Below are 21,097 nucleotides of genomic sequence, written 5' to 3'. Positions count from 1 at the left end.
TCACTTCTTGAAAAACTGACCGTAAACAATGCATAGCTTGAAAAAGATAACTACATGTTGCGGTTTTCAGTGAAGAGAACCTTAATGGAAGTTGTCTTTTTTATTATTCATCATTTGCTTGTGTAGACTGAGTCACATGATCATATTCAGAACCACCCAGGGACAACCAATGCTGCAAGTGCCAAAAGTTTATTTTGGTCCCAGTCTTAAGCCGGTACCAAAAACCATATGACCGAAAAACTTTGGTGGGCAATTTTGTCTCCATCAAAAAGCTTGAGTATTTCATGCAGCAGGAAAGAAAAAACAAAACAAAACCCTAAATGTTTAGTATATGACAAAATGTGAGCCAGAAATATCATTTTCAGCCCTAGCAAAAAAATAAAAAATTAGAGCTGAGAAATTTGCTTATGATCATCACTTTACACAAGTGATAATGACCTGCAGTTTTGTTGAAACAGGAATCCCAGCACCATAAAAAGGCTCTTGAGCACAGTCTGAGTGTTGGAGCTGATGGTGGAAACCTGTATCGTCTCCTCTCTCCCATTCACCAGCCCAATCCGCTCTTCCTTCTCCAGCACTGCCTCAAAGTGCTTCTGCTCAACAAGCGAAAACAAATACACACATTTTTATATTATACACACACACACAATATTTTATATATATATATATATATATATATATATATATATATATATATACACACACACACACACACACACATACGTATGCAAAAGTTTGGGCACCCCTGGTCAAAATTGCTGTTACTGTGAACAGTTAAGCAAGTTGAAGATGAAATGAGCTCCAAAAGGCATAAAGTTAAAGATGACTCATTCCCTTTATATTTTAAGCAAAAACTATTTTTTTATTTTCATCTTTTACATTTTCAAAATGACAAAAGGAAAAGGGCCCAAAGCAAAAGTTTGGGCACCCTGCATGGTTAGTACCTAGTAACACCCCCTTTGGCAAGTATCACAGCTTGTAAACACTTTTTGTAGCCAGATAATAATCTTTCAGTTCTTACCTGGGGCATTTTCACACATTCATCTTTGCAAAAGGCTTCCAGTTCTACAAGTTTCTTGGGCTGTCTTGCATGCACTGCTCTTCTGAGATCTATCCACAGATTTTCAATGATGTTTAGGTCAGGGGACTGTGAGGGCCAGGGCAAAACCTTCAGCTTGTGCCTCTTGAGGTATTCCGTTGTAGATTTTGAGGTGTGTTTTGGATCATCGTCTTATTGTAGGACCCATCCTCTTTTTAACTTCAACGTTTTTACAGATGGTGTGATGTTTGCTTCCAGAATTCGCTGGTATTTATTCAAATCCATGCTTCCCTCGACCAATGAAATGTGCCCTGTGCTACTGGCTGCAACACAACCCCAAAGCATGATCGATCCACACCCATGCTTCAGAGTTGGAGAGGTGTTCTTTTCCTGGGATTTGGCACCCTTTTTTCTCCAAACATACCTTTGCACATTGTGGCCAAAAAGTTCCATTTTGATTTCATCAGTCCACAGGACTTGTTTCCAAAATGCATCAGGCTTATTTAGATGTTCATTTGCAAACTTCAGACGCTGAATCTTGTGGCTAGGACGCAGGAACGGTTTTCTTCTGATGACTCTCCCATGAAGGTCATATTTGTTCAGGTGTTGCTGCATAGTAGAACAGTGCACCACCACTCCAGGGTCTGCTAAATCTTTCTGAAGGTCTTTTGCAGTCAAACAGGGTTTTTATTTGCCCTTCTAGCAATCCAACGAGCAGTTCTTTCAGAAAGTTTTCTTCATCTTCCAGACCTCACCTTGATCTCCACTGTTTCTGTTAACTGCCATTTCTTAATAACATTACGATCTGAGGAAACAGCTACCTGAAAACACTTTGCTACGTTCTTGTAGCCTTCTCCTGCTTTGTGAGCATCAATTATTTTATTATTCAGAATGCGAGGGAGTTGCTTAGAGGAGCCCATGGCTGTTGATTTTAGGGACAAGTTTGAGGAGTCAGAGAATTTATACAGCTTTGAAATCTGCATCATCTGACCTTTCCTAACGAAGAATTTGAACAAGCCACAGCTCAATAAGCTAATTAAGGTCTGGAACCTTGGTAAAAGTTACCAGAGAACTCAAATGTATTGGGGTGCCCAAACTTTCGCATGGTGTTCCTTTTCTTTTTTTTTTACTCTCCAACTGTACAAAAAAAAATAATACAGAAATGGGAGCATGTCCCTTTTCAGCAAATGCTTGATGCCATCAAGGTCATCACCTGAGAGCTGTCAAAACTGAAGTACTGTTCAGTACTTATGCCAAAGTACTTCAAGAAAAAAAAGCAAAACTTTGTCTGTAGTAAGTAAACATTTAGTTTTCATCATTAAAACATGTTTAGGTGTATTAGGTCACTTTGTAAGATGGTAAATGCAACTGTTGCCATTTGGCAACAACATGCAAATACAGTGCTCAGCGTAAATGAGTGCACCCCCTTTGAAAAGTAACATTTTAAACAATATCTCAATGAACACAAACAATTTCCAAAATGTTGACAAGACAAAGTTTAATATAACATGAAAAGTAAGGTTAATAATATAATTTAGATTACACATTTTTCAGTTTTACTCAAATTAGGGTGGTGCAAAAATGAGTACACCCCACAACAAAAACTACTACATCTAGTACTTTGTATGGCCTCCATGATTTTTAATGACAGCACCAAGTCTTCTAGGCATGGAATGAACAAGTTGGCGACATTTTGCAACATCAATCTTTTTCCATTCTTCAACAATGACCTCTTTTAGTGACTGGATGCTGGATGGAGAGTGATGCTCAACTTGTCTCTTCAGAATTCCCCAGAGGTGTTCGATTGGGTTCAGATCAGGAGACATACTTGGCCACTGAATCACTTTCACCCTGTTCTTCTTCAGAAATCCAACAGTGGCCTTAGATGTGTGTTTAGGATCATTATCATGTTGGAAAAGTGCACAATGACCAAGGGCATGAAGTGATTGTAGCATCTTCTCTTTCAGTATAGAGCAATACATCTGTGAATTCATGATGCCATCAATGAAATGCAGCTCCCCGACACCAGCAGCACTCATGCAGCCCCCCATAAGGACACTGCCACCACCATGTTTCATTGTAGGCACCAGGCACTTTTCTTTGTATTCCTCACCTTTGCGACGCCATACGGTTTTGAAGCCATCAGTTCCAAAAACATTTATCTTGGTCTCATCACTCCAGAGTATAGAGTCCCAGTAGTCTTCATCTTTGTCAGCATGGGCCCTGGCAAACTCTAGGCGGGCTTTTTTGTGCCTGGGTTTTAGGAGAGGCTTCTTTTGTGGACGGCATCCATGCATGCCATTCCTCTACAGCGTACGGCGTATTGTGTCACGGGAAATAGTCACCCCAGTTTGGCTTTCTACTTCTTTAGATAACTGCAGTGAACTTGCATGCCGATTTTCTTCAAACCTTCTCATCAGAAGACGCTCCTGTCGAGGTGTTAACTTCCGTGGACGACCTGGACGTCTCTGTGAGATGGTAGCAGTTCCATCTTTCTTAAATTTTTGCACCACTTTTGCTACAGTATTCTGACTGATAAGTAAAGCTTTGCTGATCTTCTTGTAGCCTTCACCTTTGTGGTGTAAAGAAATTATTTTCTTTGGGGAATTCTGAAGAGACAAGTTGAGCATCACTCTCCATCCAGCATCCAGTCACTAAAAGAGGTCATTGTTGAAGAATGGAAAAAGATTGATGTTGCAAAATGTCGCCAACTTGTTCATTCCATGCCTAGAAGACTTGGTGCGGTCATTAAAAATCATGGAGGCCATACAAAGTACTAGATGTAGTAATTTTTGTTGTGGGGTGTACTCATTTTTGCACCACCCTAATTTGAGTAAAACTGAAAAATGTGTAATCCAAGTTTCTTATTAACCTTACTTTCACATTATAAGTTAAACAGATGTTATATTAAACTTTGTCTTTTCAACATTTTGGAAATTGTGTTCACCGAGATATTGTTTAAAATGTTACTTTTCAAAGGGGGTGGACTCATTTACGCTGAGCGCTGTATGTAACTGAAATTTCTCATCTCATTATCTGTAGCCGCTTTATCCTGTTCTACAGGGTCGCAGGCAAGCTGGAGCCTATCCCAGCTGACTACAGGCGAAAGGCGGGGTACACCCTGGACAAGTCGCCAGGTCATCACAGGGTTGATACAGAGACACAGACAACTATTGTAACTGAAATTTGTCCATTGGAACTGATGGGAATGTAATAGGCTTATCTAAAACTAGGATACTCTCAGAACACGTACAATTTTCGATAAAATCTTGAAATGCAAATTCTTTTTATTTGTAGACATTTTACTCTTATAAGACATTGCAAATAAACTGAAATATGGCCCAGAAAATATGGTAATGAAACCCATCACTGTGTTATGTTATTACTACCATCCAGATAAAATCACAGTTTGATTTATATTATTTTGGCAGTGTAAATATTTGATTGAGTATCATTAAGATATTTAAGGGAAAAAAAAAAGGGTGTGGGGTTTTTTTGGGGGGAAAAATTAGATTTTACAGCACTTTCCACCTTTGCGCATTGTTACCATATGGCAACAATTTACCAACTATCCCCTTTGAAGTTTTTTCCAAAACAAATGTCTATTTTTCCCTTATTCAAGCCACATTAAGTATGAAAAACAAATGTATAATGCCTAAATTTTTATGTATAGGTAATAATTCATGCAGTCGAGGGTTAGAATGGAGCATGTTGAAGGTGGACTGTACGCAACCCTCTGTGAAATGGGATACCTGAAACACGGCAAACGTGTCGGCGGTTATGCCAAGACCATGGAAGATGTCCAAAACTTCCTTCCCAGTCCACACCTTACAGGCAGTCTCATAATCCCTCTCTTCCAAAGTACTGGAGCTTTCATTTATCCAGCTGCGCGCGCGCACACACACACACACACACACACACACACCACGTGTCAGATGAATCTGACACCAATTGAGGTTTCACAGCCTTGTCAAATCAAATGCCTAATACCATAATCAGACATAATGGATATAAGCATTATATGGAGAGCTTAAATGATTGGAGAATAATATCCTAATTTGGCCTGCAATTAACATCCCATCTCATGAGATGACATACACAAGAATTTGTCAATAGAAAACAAAAGTTGTCTCTGTTCACTAATCGATAAAAGAATGACAAATTAATTTCTACATGATGCAATCTGCCCCTCATGCACCTTTTGAAATATTTTTGTCCGTTATAGGCTCCATTTACTCTTTCGTATCAAGTTACATCCTGTACAAACCATTAGCCACAAGGGAGTTAGCAAAGAGATTATATTTAGATTGTTCTACAGCCAGTGAGAGGAAACAAGGATAGTGTACTTCAGCAGGCTGCAGCAAAAAGCTAGAAGAGGTTCATGGTGATTCCGGCGGATGTTATATGTCACCATGGCCTCAAGATCCTCACGGGCCTCCCGCAGCTGAGCCTGGTTTAGGGTGAAGCTGGCAGACTCACGGGCACAATCCTCAATGTTATGAGCCTCATCCAGCACCACAATCTGCCCCTTTAGATTGATGTCCATCTGTAGACAGCAAGGAAGCAATTATCCTCAGTAAAGATTATAAAAGGTTCAGAATAAACACAATTTACTCACGCAAAATGGTATGACTGAACTATTAAACATCACCTTTGCAATAAAAACAAAAAATGTATTGACTTATTTACCATGTTGCATGCGCCAAAATATATTTGTGACTTCTCAAAAACTATTATACATTAATACAATTATTATAGCACAGGTGACTTGGGTATAGTGAGTCATGCATACAGTAGTACCAAACTGTATTTTGGTTATTTCATATTCAGTGTCTTGCAAAAGTATTCATCCCTCTTCGTGTTTGTCCTGTTTTGTCGCATTACAAGCTGGAATTAAAACAACTTTTTGGAGGGTGAGCACCATTTGATTTACACAACATGCCTACCACTTAAAAAGTGAAAAATGTTGTTTTATTGTGTCACAAACCCCTAAATAAGAGCTGGTGCAACTAATTCACTTCATAAGTCACATAATTAATTGATTAAGCCCCACCTTGTTGCAATGAGCGTCACATGATCCGCCACATAATGTCTGGATAAAATCAACCTGTTCTGGAAGGACCCTGACCCTGCAACACTACTAAAACAAGCAACCTGAGAACCAAGGAGCCTCCAAACAGGTCAAAGTTGTGGAGAAGTATGGATCAGGGGTGGGTTATAAAAAAAAAATCCCAAACTTTGAATATCCCATGGACTACCATTAAATCCATTATAGTAAAATGGAAAGAATATAGCACCACTACAAACCTGACAAGAGAAGGCCGCTCAAAAAACCTCACAGACCGGGCAAAGAGGGCATTAATCAGAGATGCAACAAAGACACCACTGAAGGAGCTGCAAAGATCCACAGTGGAGATGGGATCTGTCCATAGGGCCACTTTAAGCCATACACTCCACAGAGTGGGGCTTTATGGAAGAGTGGCAAGAAAAAAAGTCATTGCTTAAGAAAACACATTTGGAGTTTGCCCAACAGCATGTGGCAGACCCTCCAAACACATGGAAGAAGATTCTTTGGTCAAATGAGACTAAACTTGATCTTTTTGGCCATCATGGAAAATGCTACTGTATGTGTGGCGCAAACCCAACACCCTGAGAACACCATCCCTACAGTGAAGCATGTTGGTGGCAGCATCATGCTGTGGGGATATTTTTCATCTGCAGGGACAGGAAAGCTGGTCAGGACTGAAGGAAAGATGGATGGCACTAAATACAGGGCAATTCTGGAGGAAAACCTGTTTGAGTCGGCCAGAGGTCTGAGACTGGGACAAAAGGTTCACGTTCCAGTAGGACAATGACCCTAAACATACTGCTAAAGCTACACTGGAGTGGTTTAAAGGGAAACATTTAAATGTCTTGGAATGGCCTAGTCAAAGCCCAGACCTCAATCCAATTGAGAATCTGTGGCATAACTTGAAGATTGCTGTACACCAACACAACCCATCCAACTTGAAGGAGTTGGAGCAGCTTTGCCTTAAGGAATGGGCAAAAATCCCAGGGGCTTGATGTGCTAAGCTAATAGAGACATACTCTAAGAGACTTACAGCTGTAAATTGCAGCAAAAAGTGGCTTTACCAAGGGTTTTTTTTTTTTGGGGGGGGGGATACCTATGCACACTCCAGATTTCTGTTTTTTCATCTTAATTATTGTTTGTGTCACAATAAAACAATTTTCGCCTTTAAAGTGGTAGGCATATTGTGTAAATCAAATCAAATGGTGCTAACCCCATTTTAATTCCAGCTTGTAATGCAACAAAACAAACACCAAGGGGGATGAATACTTTTGCAAGACACTGTAGGTTCCTGCAAATTAGTTCATACATATTAAAGCATGCTACTAAATATTTTTTTCGGAACAATTTTTTTTTTTTTTAAATGAACGAGCTCCTTGGTCTGACTAGGAAAGAAACTCACACTCTCCCGGATAAGGGGGTCCAGCAAGTAGTTGTATGGGCAAAAAACAATCCAAGCCTCCTGCATGAGCTCCCGGGCTGCATAGTAGGCACAGGATCGTAGCTTACTGCCCAGACTGACCAACTCTTCTATGTCCCAGGCCTGGTGCAGCCCATGCACCCACTGTAAAGTTCTCTGCTCTCGCATCTTGTGCACATTGTGGTAGAAACGGCATATCTGCCCCTGTAAAACAGATTAATTAAAAAAAAAAAAGAAAGAAAATCAGCCTCGGCCCAATAAAATGGCAAGTCACTTTTCATCTCTAACATTAGCGTGTCCTCATTGTGCCATGAACAAATTCTGTTATGCAATTCATCGTTTTCACTTACAACATTGACAGCACTGTCACTGCGACAAGACACGTATCGGTTTCCTCATCAGAACAGGTGTCTTTCTGCTGGACCATTAAAGGGGGCATCTGATCATTGTGCTGAGACTCAATGGAGCCTGCAGTGCCCTGATGTGAGGCTGACAGCAAGTCAGGGAGATTATCCCACAGAGGAAGCATGGGATTAACACTGCCTAGGCAGGGCCATTTCACTGCAACTGTCATTTGCCTCTTATGATGGTGTTGATAACGGAGATGTGTGACCTCACGGCAAATGCCTCAGAGGAACGCAAAAGAAAGGAGTGGGGTTGCAGGCCTGACTGAAGATGACACAGAAGACAGTCTGAGTGGCTTGGCTTATACATTCCTAAGCAGAGTCATTGCTTGTGCCACGGACCTTGCACGTGCATGGGCGGAACAAGGTTGGAAACTGAGCAATAGATGCTTATAAGCCGGAGGCGAGGAGGATAATTAAAGGTGTCTTGTTAGATCAGAGCACATCTGAAGTATGTGACAAGTGTACATTAACAAAAAGCTCTGCATGAGTGATTAGGGGTATTATCACCCACAGCTGGTCCCCATAGCTCCAGTAACAAGGATTTCACTCACAGACCCTTAAAGAGTAGGTTTATGTTACAGTGGCTATAATCTGAAGGCTACTAATCATCTTCCCACTACAACAATGGGAAAGTGAAAAGCAGCCTCGCTAAACTAGTGAACACTGACTATACAGCCTGAAGGCCATGGCAAGAAGCAAGGAGAAATTGCTTCATTTGCAATGTAGAAGTGAGGTCAGACTAAGTTGAGAACATTCAATTTGGGTGTCCTGTGGTGCATCAATTTATTACAGGGTGATCACTGCTTGGTTAGCACTGTCGCCTCACAGCAAGAAGGCCCTGGGTTCGAGCCCAGCGGCCAGCGAGGGCCTTTCTGTGTGGAGTTTGCATGTTCTCCCAGTGGGTTTCCTCTACAGTCCAAAGACATGCAGGTTAGGCTAACTGGTGGCTCTAAATTGACCGTAGGTGTGAATGTGAGTGTGAATGGTTGTCTGTGTCTATGTGTTGGCCCTGCAATGACCTGGCGACTTGTCCAGGGTGTACCCCGCCTTTCGCCCAGTCAGTTGGGATAAGCTGCAGCTTGCCTGCAACCCTGTAGGACAGGATAAGCGGCTACAGATAATGGATGAATGGATGATCACTGCTTGAGTCTAACCTCAGATGCTGAGCAAATCAGAGGTCCCGACGTGTACTTAAGTGATACATCAGAATAGGATTGAAACAGTGCTTCAGTAAGGCCACCACAAACAGCCAGAACAGCTTCAGTGAGCCTTGGCATAGATTTTACAAGTCTGTTTCTGTAATGGGATGATCATGAACACCATTTTTCCAAAATATATTCCCTTCTATAGGTGTTTTAATTATGGAGAGGAGAGCACTATAACACACAGCTTCAAAATCTCCCATAGGTGTTAAACCAGATTGAGATCTAGTGACTGAAATCCACAGCGTATGATTTACATCGTTTTTATACTCACTCAATCAGTGAGCCCTTATACCCTGTGAATGAGGACATTATTATCCTCAAAGTTTCCACTGCTATCAGGATAAAAATGTTTCATCATAGGATAAAAGGTGAATAGCGAAAAAGACACTTCCCTCTAAGAGAACAAGTGGCCTCAAACAACTCCAGCAAAAAGCCACCTACAGCATGACCGAGCCACCAGGTTTTCTTTGCCACCCATCTTTATTAAAATTTATATTAATGCACATGCATATCAACATCATGAAAAATCAACACTAAATCCGCACTCGATGCTGAATCTGCTTTTGCTCTCACTAACTTTTAACTTCGAATGCCTACTTTATAATACTAGAATTCATAGTTCAGACTTAACAAGAGCGTGTGAACCCAAGGAGCTGAACAAACTATCAATGAAGACTTTCATCTCTTTGAAGGCTCATGCGGTGACACATGAATAAAGACCCTGTGTTGAAAGCTGAAGCAATGTCAGATGCTATGACCTGGGCTTTGGGTGACTCACATTCTTGGCCTCGTGCAGCTCCTTGCAGCGTTCATTGCGGCTGGCGTGGGGTGCCACTTCAGGGTGGACACACGTATGTTCTCGGCTGGATAGGATGGTCATGGGCACAGAAGAGTACAGTGTCCGCCTCAGCTCTCGTGCAATCTGGGTGATCTGTTTGTGTGTGCGCGTGCCAAAGAAAATTTTGGGGACAGCTTTCTTCCCATTGCCCTCCTTGTCTTTCTCCTTGACTTTTTCATTTGCCTTCTGCTTTTCTGCTAGGCTTGCACAAGCACACAGGGAACAGGGTACAGGAGACTATGGACAGAGAAAGGAAAATCAAATCAAATCAATCATTCTCAAGTACTGTAATAACTAAGATTACAGGAGCAGTGCTAGAGGCCACGTCAGGCAATTAGATAAATAGGGTTTTTTTTATGTATGTGGATATATATTATTAAAAAAAGTATACATAAAAGATAAACACTATCTCAAGATCAGATGACTCCAGCTGAGATATAAAGTTTAGACCCCAGTATCATTTGTGATTCTGCTAGCAGACCTGTTAATTGGAAAGCATTCCAGGTGACTACCTCATGAAGCTGGTTAAGATAATGCTAATAGTGTGCAAAGCGTCATCACGGTAAACACTGGCTACTTTGAAGAATCTAAAATATGAAACATTTTGTTTTTAACACTTTTTTTAGCCACATAATTCCGTATATGTGCCATATTTTATTTCATAGTTTTGATGTATTCAGTATTGTTCTACAATGTAGAATAAGATAAGAAGAGCTTTATTATCCCACAATGGGGAAATTTCCTGTTTGCAGCAGCACAGTGGATAGCAGCAGAAGAGGACATATCAAGGTCACACAAGCGTAAAAAGAAAAAAATTATATACAAAATTTATTTTTTATACCCAAGATAAATATTAAAGTTAGAGGAATTATAAAATAGATGAAAAACACACATTGCACACATCAGGTGGTCATAATATATTACGCATACATTAAAAAGAAAAAAAAAAAAAATATATATATATATATATATTACACACACATACATACATACATACATATATATACACACACACACACACACACACACACCTAAAGATAAATACTAAATTAGAGGAATTATGAAGTAGATGAAACACACTTATTGCACATATCAGGTGGTCGTAATTGCAAAAGATAAAACAAAGAAAAAAAAGCAACAACTATTGACAGACAAGTCTACTGTGAGCAGTGTCGGTTGTACAGTCTAACAGCTGAAATAGTCAAAATACAGAAAAAAAAAAAAAACAAACCTTTGAATATTTTCCACGCAGTTGATTAGGAGCACCTATTCATACCATTTACGCAAGCAGTCAGTCAAGTCTCAACAGAGCAATGCATAAAATCATTCAGATACAGGTCAAGAGCTTCAGATGGGCAGGTTTGAGTATTTCAGAAACTGCTGATCTCCTCAGATTTTCTCAAACAGTCTCAAGAAGTTACAAAATGGTACCAAAAAAAAAAAATCCCACACATCCAGCACCTTACTGAAGACAGAGGTCAATGCTGTATATAGCTAGACACTGTTGAGCTGACAGGAAGTCTAGGGTAACTCAAGCACTCTTTAACAAACATGGTGAGCAGAAGATCATCTCAGAATGCACAACAAGCCAAATACGGGACAAGTGAACAAAAGACCAAGAATCTGAGGCAACAATGGGCACAGCCTCACCAAAACTGGTCAGTTGAAGAGAAGATAAACATCAGCTGTGTTTTGCCAATCTTCCAATATCCAGTTTTGGTGATGCAACCTCTTGGCAAATCCACAGATTTGATCTGCTTTTGTCAACAGTTCAGATTGCTGAATTGTGGCAGTGTAATGGGGTGGAGAATGTTATCTTGGCACACATTGGTCCCATAATACCAAATGAGCATCATTTGAATGCCACAGCCTATCGGAGTACTATTGCAGACCACATGCATCCCTTTGCACAAGTTATCCATCCTATAATGGCTACTTCCAGCATGATGTGCCATGTAACGAAGCACAAGTTGTCTCAAACTGGTGTCATGAACAGGACACTGGGCTCCGTGTACTTTACTGGCCTCCCCAGTCACCAGATCTGAATCCAAATGAACATCTTTAGGTTGTGGTAGAACAGAAAATTTGCAACATACACTACCGTTCAAAAGTTTGGGGTCACCCAGATAATTTTGTGTTTTCCATGAAAAGTCACACTTTTATTTACCACCATAAGTTGTAAAATGAATAGAGAATATAGTCAAGACGTTTTTCTGGCCATTTTGAGCATTTAATCGACCCCACAAACGTGATGCTCCAGAAACTCAATCTGCTCAAAGGAAGGTCAGTTTTATAGCTTCTCTAAAGAGCTCAACTGTTTTCAGCTGTGCTAACATGATTGTACAAGGGTTTTCTAATCATCCATTAGCCTTCTGAGGCAATGAGCAAACACATTGTACCATTAGAACACTGGAGTGAGAGTTGCTGGAAATGGGCCTCTATACACCTATGGAGATATTGCACCAAAAATCAGACATTTGCAGCTAGAATAGTCATTTACCACATTAGCAATGCATAGAGTGGATTTCTGATTAGTTTAGTGATCTTCATTGAAAAGAACAGCGCTTTTCTTTCAAAAATAAGGACATTTCAAAGTGACCCCAAACTTCTGAACGGTAGTGTAAATGGAGAGCTAATATATCTACCGCAACCATGTAATACAATCATGTCAACATGTATCACAATCTCAAATCCATAGCACAAAAAACTGAAGCTGTTCTGCGAGCAGCGGGGTTGGTCCCAGTCAGTATTGGTAATGGTATTACTAATTTGAAAGGAAATGGGTATGAAAGTTTTTCCATACATCCTGGATTACCTACCACAGTTCTTCTGGAGACTGGTTTAATGTTCAGTGTTGTTCTACTCTACCTAGATCACTAATCTAATATCCACTATGAGCAAGGCTATTGAGGTTTTCAACGTTCGTTCAAAAAACTAATATGTTTTACAAGGACAGAGTTAAACAATGTGTATGTGAATGATCCGAATGTGCACTGGTGAGGCATTTCGGAGCATTTTAGATATGATTTTATTAAGGTTACGGAATCCCTAAAACATGAACTCCTACACTTTACCATTATCCTATTCTCCAGGAGTAACAAGATCAAGGCTCATCAACGAACACTGCATGTTACACCTTAATACTTAAGCTCTTTCTTAGCCCCAGCCCCAGCCAAGAAGTCACTCTTTGGTCAGCCATGCTGCCTCTCAAACCTTGTTTGCCATTAAATATTACAAAGACTCCAGATGGAGAGGAGAGAGTGGGATAAAGCCTAGCACCAATGCACAGACTGAAAAGGGAAAAAAAAATGCCTGGATGCATATAAGGTTACAGCAGAGTTGGGGGAGTTTCACACCAGCGGTCCACTTGTCTCAGTTCCTTGGATCAGCTTACCTGCTGCTGCCACATTCAATAGCCCAGTCCAAGTACCCTGCCTCTTGTGCTGTATAATTACTTATTCATCGAATGATGGAGGGAGGGCTGCTTGTGAATGGTAGGCCTTGTCAGTGGCAGTGCAGGAAACAGCTGACACAAGAGTATCCGTTACACGAACCCTGCCACAGTTTCGGCCCCTCTCGCCACCGGGCAGCAAAGAAACACCCCTGGTATGCAGATAACAGCCTCCGTTGGCTGAACCTGCCGCCATGGACACATACAAGCTGCATTCTTTCACCATGGGGGCCCTGATATCATCTCGGAGCTCTCCCTCGGCTCAATCCAGTCCCTGTTATCAAACACTGCCCAGCCTTGTGCGGGAGCGTCAACCTTAGCATGTCGTCTCAGCTGGGGTCATCTGGGGGCAAGGCGAACTCAACAGCTCACTGCTCTACAGCAAAAAGCAGCATACGGTTGAGAGAACTTGATGCATCATCGATGGTTTCTTTTAAGACTGAAAAGTTCTCAGGCACACAGCTAGATGTGGATGATGCACATCCTGGTCACCAAATTAAATACAAACTGTAGAAAAATTTTTTTTTTTTTTTTTCAAGAAAAGTGCTTCTGTTGGGGGAAAAAAAAATGCCAATAAAGCAAATACATCACAGCCTAAAGAGATCACCATCTATGAGCTAAACATACTTCTTGAGACTAGTCCAAAATGCAAATTGTGTGCTCCACAGTCTCCCAATATGACTCCAAATGCCTATTATTTTATCGAAAAGATTTAAAGGATTGTAAAGAATCATATTGTGTTTGGCCTGAAAAATACAAGTGATCATGGGCTCGCTCAGCCAAACAGTACATTCACTGTGTTTTTTTTTTCTAGAGAGGTGCAAGGCGAGCCCTGTGTCCTGTTAGAGCTCTGTGTTTGAGATCCTAAGGTAGATTGTCTTCACCCCACAATGACTCTGTGATGGAATGTGAAGGCCTGCATTTCAACAGGTGAGCTCTGAGAGCTTGACACTCAAGCCACCGCCCTTCAAAAACTCCTTCAATATGGGACATTGAAAAGAAAAGACAAACCGAGTGAGAAAAACAGCCTTCATAAAAAGTCTTCACGGGTCTTCACTCCCCCATCACGGCTGCCCTGGAGCCCTTAGCGCTCCCCCCAACCAGCCAATCTCTAGAGACACAAAGCACCTGTTTATCCCTCGAGCACAGTAACCAGCGGGTGAACCCCATTCAATATTTATCCCAGGCTTTCACAGTTCACTGCCAAGCAAGGCAAACCTCTTAATTAAACTGGAGCTTGCTTCAAAGGGCCCATTGAAGATGTCCGTCAACACTGGCAAGGGCTACGCACGGTGTCGGATGAGGAATGGAAACCCAAAGCAAACCCCGCCCCCTTTAACCCACCCACCAGGGCTAGGCTTCCAACTTCTCCAACAGTCCACCAATCTCTACAAAAGTCACTCAGTTCTTCATTCTAATTACTGTCCATGCAACAGGTTCTCCTCTACAGTCTCTAGAGTTTACACAGAATGGTGCCATTCTGCAGAAATTGTGATGCAATCGTGTCAGCATGGACCAGAATTTCAAAGGAATATTTCAAACATCTTGTGGTATCCATGCCACAAAGAACTGAGGCTGCTTTGAGAGCAAAAGGAAGGCCCGACTCTGTGTGTGTGGTGTTCCTAATAAAGTGCTCCGTGACGAACTAAAGTTCATTGTGCTTTAGCAAGTCAAGCGTGCTCTCACTGAACAGCCAGTGAAAATGAGAAAAGGTGAGACCCATCCTCAAAGTACTGTTACATCCTATTATTTGCCACACTCTAAACCAGTCCTGTGTCCGAATTCACTCACTCATTCCCTACATAGGGAATTACTATATAGAGGACTGTATAGTGAGCTCATTGGTAAAATGAAAAAAAAAAAAAAAAACACTTTCGGATACGAGTCCGTCTCGCTGGTATTTACGTCATTACTGTCACACAATTAAAATGTGCCAGGTCAGTCAGCTGGTGGGTTTTCAAAAATAATAAATACATGCATGCATTTTTGTGATAAATCCATATTATACTGAGCGTATTTCCCACATTAATCAATACAAAGTACCTGCATCTTTCAGTTCTTTTAAATCAAGGCTGAATACTTTCTTCTTTGTCGCTGCCTTTTATTAAACCAAATTTGAGACTTTTAATTTGATTTCTTTCAGCGCAACCGCAATGCATGATGGGATATATTGCTTTGGTTAGTGACCATGGGTTGTACACTACTTTTCGTGATGCATTGTGGGATACTTTGAGTGCACTATATAGGGTGTAAATAAGCCTCACTAAGGTTTCGGACAGCACTACAAAATGCCGTCCCCATTATATAGTGCCCTATATAGTGAGTAGGGAGCGACTTCAGACACAGGGCAGGTGCATGATAACTCAGCTAGAAGAGCCATTTCTCAACTGTTTAAGTACTGACAGAAATAACAAAAATTACTAATGATGCACAGCATACACAATGTATTTTTTCAAATACATTTTATATCCGTCAAGTCACCATCCTGCTTTTTCCCCCCAAAAAGCTGATTCGCTGATTCAAGCACAAAATATTGGAACTAATTTAACACTGAAAATGATCCATCTTGCACAAACTGCTAGAAAAATTAATTTAGTATTGTAGCAGGTAGCTCGATAGCCAGTGGGTATTTACTTTGGCTTTATTTTGAATTTGTCTCCTTAGAAAAAAGTGCAAAGGCAGTAAAAGAAAAAAACCAAACAAAAGCGCAACGCCTTGTGTTAGGCTGGGTGACCCTAGTTAAAGGTTCCGTAGAAGCATTAGTTGATTGAAATGCTTGATTGAAATATTTTAAATAAATATTTTGGCATTTACTGCACTTAAAGTAATCCAATGAATTAATTGAAAATAAAATAGATTAACTGATTATCAAAATAATGTTTAGTTGCAGTCCTACTATTACTAAAGTGGGAAAACATTTAAAGTCTGATTGTTCTTTCAAATTCTTTGAAAATGTGGGATCACAGACAAAGGGCCATGAAGAACTAATTTGGTCATTTACGTTAAAAAGAAAAGAAAAAAAAAAGGCCTGTGTGTCCAACAGACCTGCCTAGGTTTCCAACAACACAAAATACTGTTAAATAGTGTTATGTTCAGGTCCTGGTTGAAGAGTAATCACATCTATGCAGTTCTTTGAGTGATGAGATTTTAAAAGCTTTCAAAAGAACTGAACTTAGAACACTGCCAACACAAAATTCTCTGCTGCCACCCAGTGGTGAAATGTCAAACTACCAAAACAAAATCCACGCTGGAAGGAACAAAGTACTGTACAATGTCCAGTTCCTTACTGCACGACTATTTGTAAAATACTTCACAAATACTTTAAAAAAAATGCCTAATAATCCTCACACTTCAGTTTTATGAACATTTTCTGGAAGTTGAGAATTACAAAGTTATGAGGAAGTGCGAGATATGATGGGAAGCACACACGGATCGATTCATTTCCATTTTTAATACAATACTGGGCAGCACGGTGGTGTAGTGGTTAGCGCTGTCGCCTCACAGCAAGAAGGTCCGGGTTCGAGCCCCGTGGCCGGCGAGGGCCTTTCTGTGCGGAGTTTGCATGTTCTCCCCGTGTCCACGTGGGTTTCCTCCAGGTGCTCCGGTTTCCCCCACAGTCCAAAGACATGCAGGTTAGGTTAACTGGTGACTCTAAATTGACCGTAGGTGTGAATGTGAGTGTGAATGGTTGTCTGTGTCTATGTGTCAGCCCTGTGATGACCTGGTGACTTGTCCAGGGTGTACCCCGCCTTTCGCCCGTAGTCAGCTGGGATAGGCTCCAGCTTGCCTGCGACCCTGTAGAACAGGATAAAGCGGCTAGAGATAATGAGATGAGTATTTAAAAGATGTGTTGGGGCCTGAGGAGAGCCTGGAGGAAAGGAGCCTGTGAATAAAAAAGCAAGTTCTGCACTGTTGCCATCAAAGAGACGAACCTGTAGCAGACCTGCGACACAAAAGCTTTTTCAGTCACATCACAAGAATTGGCAGCGCAATTTACAGTACGTAGTCGGGTAAAAGATTGTAGTTAAAATGAAAGGCCAGTGTCTAAAACTATCCTCAACAAGAGGACCAAGCTCCAAATCACTGAGTCCACCCACACTTACACAACTGTGTGGCTTTAAGATGCAAGCTGTATCGTAAATACACACAGTTGTGTCCTGAATAGCTCTCCTTTTATTCAGTCTTTTACCTGATTTACCTAATGTGGAAATCTCGCTCTGGTCATTGGTACGCGAGTCTCGCTCCTCCACAAAATCATGGCGTGCTGATCGCCGTTGATGAAGAATTCACGCTCTGTGCGAGGCTTACGGCTAGTTCGACGAACCCGGAACAACATGGGAATGGTGAAATACAAATCTCACTAATTTCGGTGTTTCTAAATAAGAAAATCAAGACATTGGGTTTTTTGCAGCCAAGTTTATTTAATCAACATTTTTTTTTTTTTACTTTTGGTAGCATATTTTGGGCACCTTTTTAATTTGGGTACCTACGATGTTATCCGTCGCAGGTTTCATGTAATTGAAAGGCCTGATCAGTATTGGGTATCATCCAATACTGCACTTATAGTAATCAAGTCTGCTTTCAGCAAGCTCCTGTTTTTAAGTTACAGGAAAGGACACAAGAATTATGGGAAAATGCTTTAAGATTATTTATATGCCAAAACCTGTTGCATCACATGTAGAGAATGGACTCGGTCAAATAAAAAATAAAATAAATAAATTAAAAAAAAAAAAACTTGGGATCCGGAGCTTCAGGCCAAGACCCACATTAATACCAATACTTTGCATTGGATTAGCTTATCTCTCATTCTAGGAATAATGTTCACGATCATTGTATCCAGTTTTAATTTAAAACTTGTTTAAGCATAACAACAAAAAAGAGCTGTGAAACCCTCTTGCACCGACATGCCACAGCTAAAACTTCAGACACTGTTGCACTTGGGCTCAATGATGAAATATTGTCCATATACTCACACAGCATTCAGCAGGTGGCAGGCTGCCTTCAGCTTTGGCTTGACTGCTCAACTCAACAGTCCAGTTCTGAGACCCACGATCAGCCCTTTCCACTTCCTCAACATCATCATCATCGAACACCACCCCTCGTTCAAAACATCTTCGCTTCGTGCTCTGCTGAACACATGATTGACAAATTACACGTCAGCTAATGTGCATTTTAGTGCTCAAAATGAACAGCATCTTGACATACTGGCGAAGTCCTCAGTGGTTGGACTTAATATTAAATGTATGGATTGCAGGTTCATGTGTTCTGAGAAGTCCTGAGGAACATGTGCGATAAATCACAGATCATCAAGAGCACCCTGAACAGCACCGTAGGTCCCTCAGTGAACGAGTGCAAACCAGGAGCAAATGCAGTATAATACTTAACTTGATTAAAAAAACGTAGCAAGCTAAAACTACATCAGGTAATAGCTATTCTACTGGATAAGGATGTGATTTATGAGAGGTAAGAGAGCGGAGATGAAGAGGGCTGACTCCATGACCAAAATTACCAGCAATGAAATTTTAAATCTTACTGTATGTTAGCATTAATGCAACTCTAATTGCCAATGTCTGCGCAGAAAACAGCTTTTGTATTTGGGATTACTCGAGTTAAGTTTAATTCTGGATGATTAAAATTTCATATCAGAATCCACAAACAAACAGTTGACTAAGATCTAAATATTTAGATTCCTACCTTCTGATCAGCAGCAGCTGCCCGAATGCGCTTCTTATCAGGCTTAAAGTCTTCGTCACTCGGTTCTCCCGGTTTAATGAGGGAAGCCTGAAATTTCTCAGAAAGCTTGGATGACAGAGTGGATCTCTTGGCTTGATTTTCCTCTCCTGTTAATGAGAAGAAAACTCATGACTTTCAACCTGTCATGTTGATGACCTGGGTAACTGAAAGGTAGACCAGAGATTGAGGCACTGATTCCTAAGTGCACTAACCTCTTGAAGGTTCTCCAGTCAGGTCAATAACATCTGGTTTGGACGCTGTGGTGCTGAAGGAAGTGGATGAGCAACGAGCTCTGCTGTGGCACACACACTGACATGGGGTAGTAACGCATGGCTTTTTTACGTCACATGAAGGGCTTCCTCCCTCTTGGCCAGGTTTAGCTTGGAGGAAGAGAGAGATTTACACAGAACAGAAAATAACCTTTTCATTATTCTCTGTTTAGGGCCAATAAGGTAAATTTGAATAAATATATTTTAAAGCGCCTCCAAATTAACCTCCTTCAAACTCACTTCAAATGCCTGTAACCATTCCCAACAAGTGTTTTACACTTTTCTTCCAGTCTCTTCGGATTTTCTTTTTTATTCTACTTTATGTTGTACAGTGTGTCTTTTTATTTTCGCATGTCTGATAACTTTCTGCTGTAACAGTTTCCCAGCCTGGGATCAATAAATTACATCAATCCATCCAAAGATATAAAACTTCTGTAATAACCTTAAAGACTGTAGAATGTCTCTCAAGCAAAACACATCAGCAACTGAGGTTCATGAGATAAATCATTGTCATCATGTTTTTGTTAGAATTGTTATACAACCCCGATTCCAAAAAAGTTGGGACAAAGTATAAATTGTAAATAAAAACAGAATGCAATAATTTACAAATCTCAAAAACCGATATTGTGTTCACAATAGAACATAGACAACATATCAAATGTCGAAAGTGAGACATTTTGAAATTTCATTTGAAATTTCATGACAGCAACACATCTCAAAAAAGTTGGGACAGGGGCAATAAGAGGCTGGAAAAGTTAAAGGTACAAAAAAGGAACAGCTGGAGGACCAAATTGCAACTCATTAGGTCAATTGGCAATAGGTCATTAACATGACTGGGTATAAAAAGAGCATCTTGGAGTGGCAGCGGCTCTCAGAAGTAAAGATGGGAAGAGGATCATCAATCCCCCTAATTCTGCGCCGACAAATAGTGGAGCAATATCAGAAAGGAGTTCGACAGTGTAAAATTGCAAAGAGTTTGAACATATCATCATCTACAGTGCATAATATCATCAAAAGATTCAGAGAATCTGGAAGACTCTCTGTGCGTAAGGGTCAAGGCCGGAAAACCATACTGGGTGCCCGTGATCTTCGGGCCCTTAGACGGCACTGCATCACATACAGGCATGCTTCTGTATTGGAAATCACAAAATGGGCTCAGGAATATTTCCAGAGAACATTATCTGTGAACACAATTCACCGTGCCATCCGCCGTTGCCAGCTAAAACTCTATAGTTCAAAGAAGAAGCCGTATCTAAACATGATCCAGAAGCGCAGACGTCTTCTCTGGGCCAAGGCTCATTTAAAATGGACTGTGGCAAAGTGGAAAACTGTTCTGTGGTCAGACGAATCAAAATTTGAAGTTCTTTATGGAAATCAGGGACAAGTCATTCGGACTAAAGAGGAGAAGGACGACCCGAGTTGTTATCAGCGCTCAGTTCAGAAGCCTGCATCTCTGATGGTATGGGGTTGCATTAGTGCGTGTGGCATGGGCAGCTTACACATCTGGAAAGACACCATCAATGCTGAAAGGCATATCCAGGTTCTAGAGCAGCATACGCTCCCATCCAGACAACGTCTCTTTCAGGGAAGACCTTGCGTTTTCCAACATGACAATGCCAAACCACATACTGCATCAATTACAGCATCATGGCTGCGTAGAAGAAGGG

The 21,097-nt window shown here is 40.9% G+C and overlaps 1 protein-coding gene across 3 annotated transcripts in view; it reads right to left on the bottom strand.

The window, feature by feature from the left end:
* The window catches only part of brip1 (BRCA1 interacting helicase 1), a 77,254-nt gene that overhangs the window by 40,932 nt on the left and 15,225 nt on the right, over positions 1 to 21,097 (bottom strand). For 2 of the 3 annotated variants that reach the window (XM_060944024.1, XM_060944023.1), the window contains exons 4-11: positions 19,374 to 19,541; positions 19,123 to 19,268; positions 18,402 to 18,557; positions 9,918 to 10,214; positions 7,510 to 7,731; positions 5,386 to 5,585; positions 4,792 to 4,924; positions 439 to 593 (exon numbers count right to left, since the gene is read on the bottom strand). In XM_060944024.1, coding sequence (XP_060800007.1) covers positions 439 to 593; positions 4,792 to 4,924; positions 5,386 to 5,585; positions 7,510 to 7,731; positions 9,918 to 10,214; positions 18,402 to 18,557; positions 19,123 to 19,268; positions 19,374 to 19,541 — 1,477 coding nt within the window. The remainder of the gene's footprint in view (positions 1 to 438; positions 594 to 4,791; positions 4,925 to 5,385; positions 5,586 to 7,509; positions 7,732 to 9,917; positions 10,215 to 18,401; positions 18,558 to 19,122; positions 19,269 to 19,373; positions 19,542 to 21,097) is intronic. The other variant, XM_060944025.1, reaches the window with a different exon arrangement.

This window comes from Neoarius graeffei, chromosome 17, assembly GCF_027579695.1.
Source record: "Neoarius graeffei isolate fNeoGra1 chromosome 17, fNeoGra1.pri, whole genome shotgun sequence".
In the NCBI taxonomy this organism is placed as follows: Eukaryota; Metazoa; Chordata; class Actinopteri; order Siluriformes; family Ariidae; genus Neoarius; species Neoarius graeffei.
This window is presented reverse-complemented; position numbering and strand designations above follow the sequence as displayed.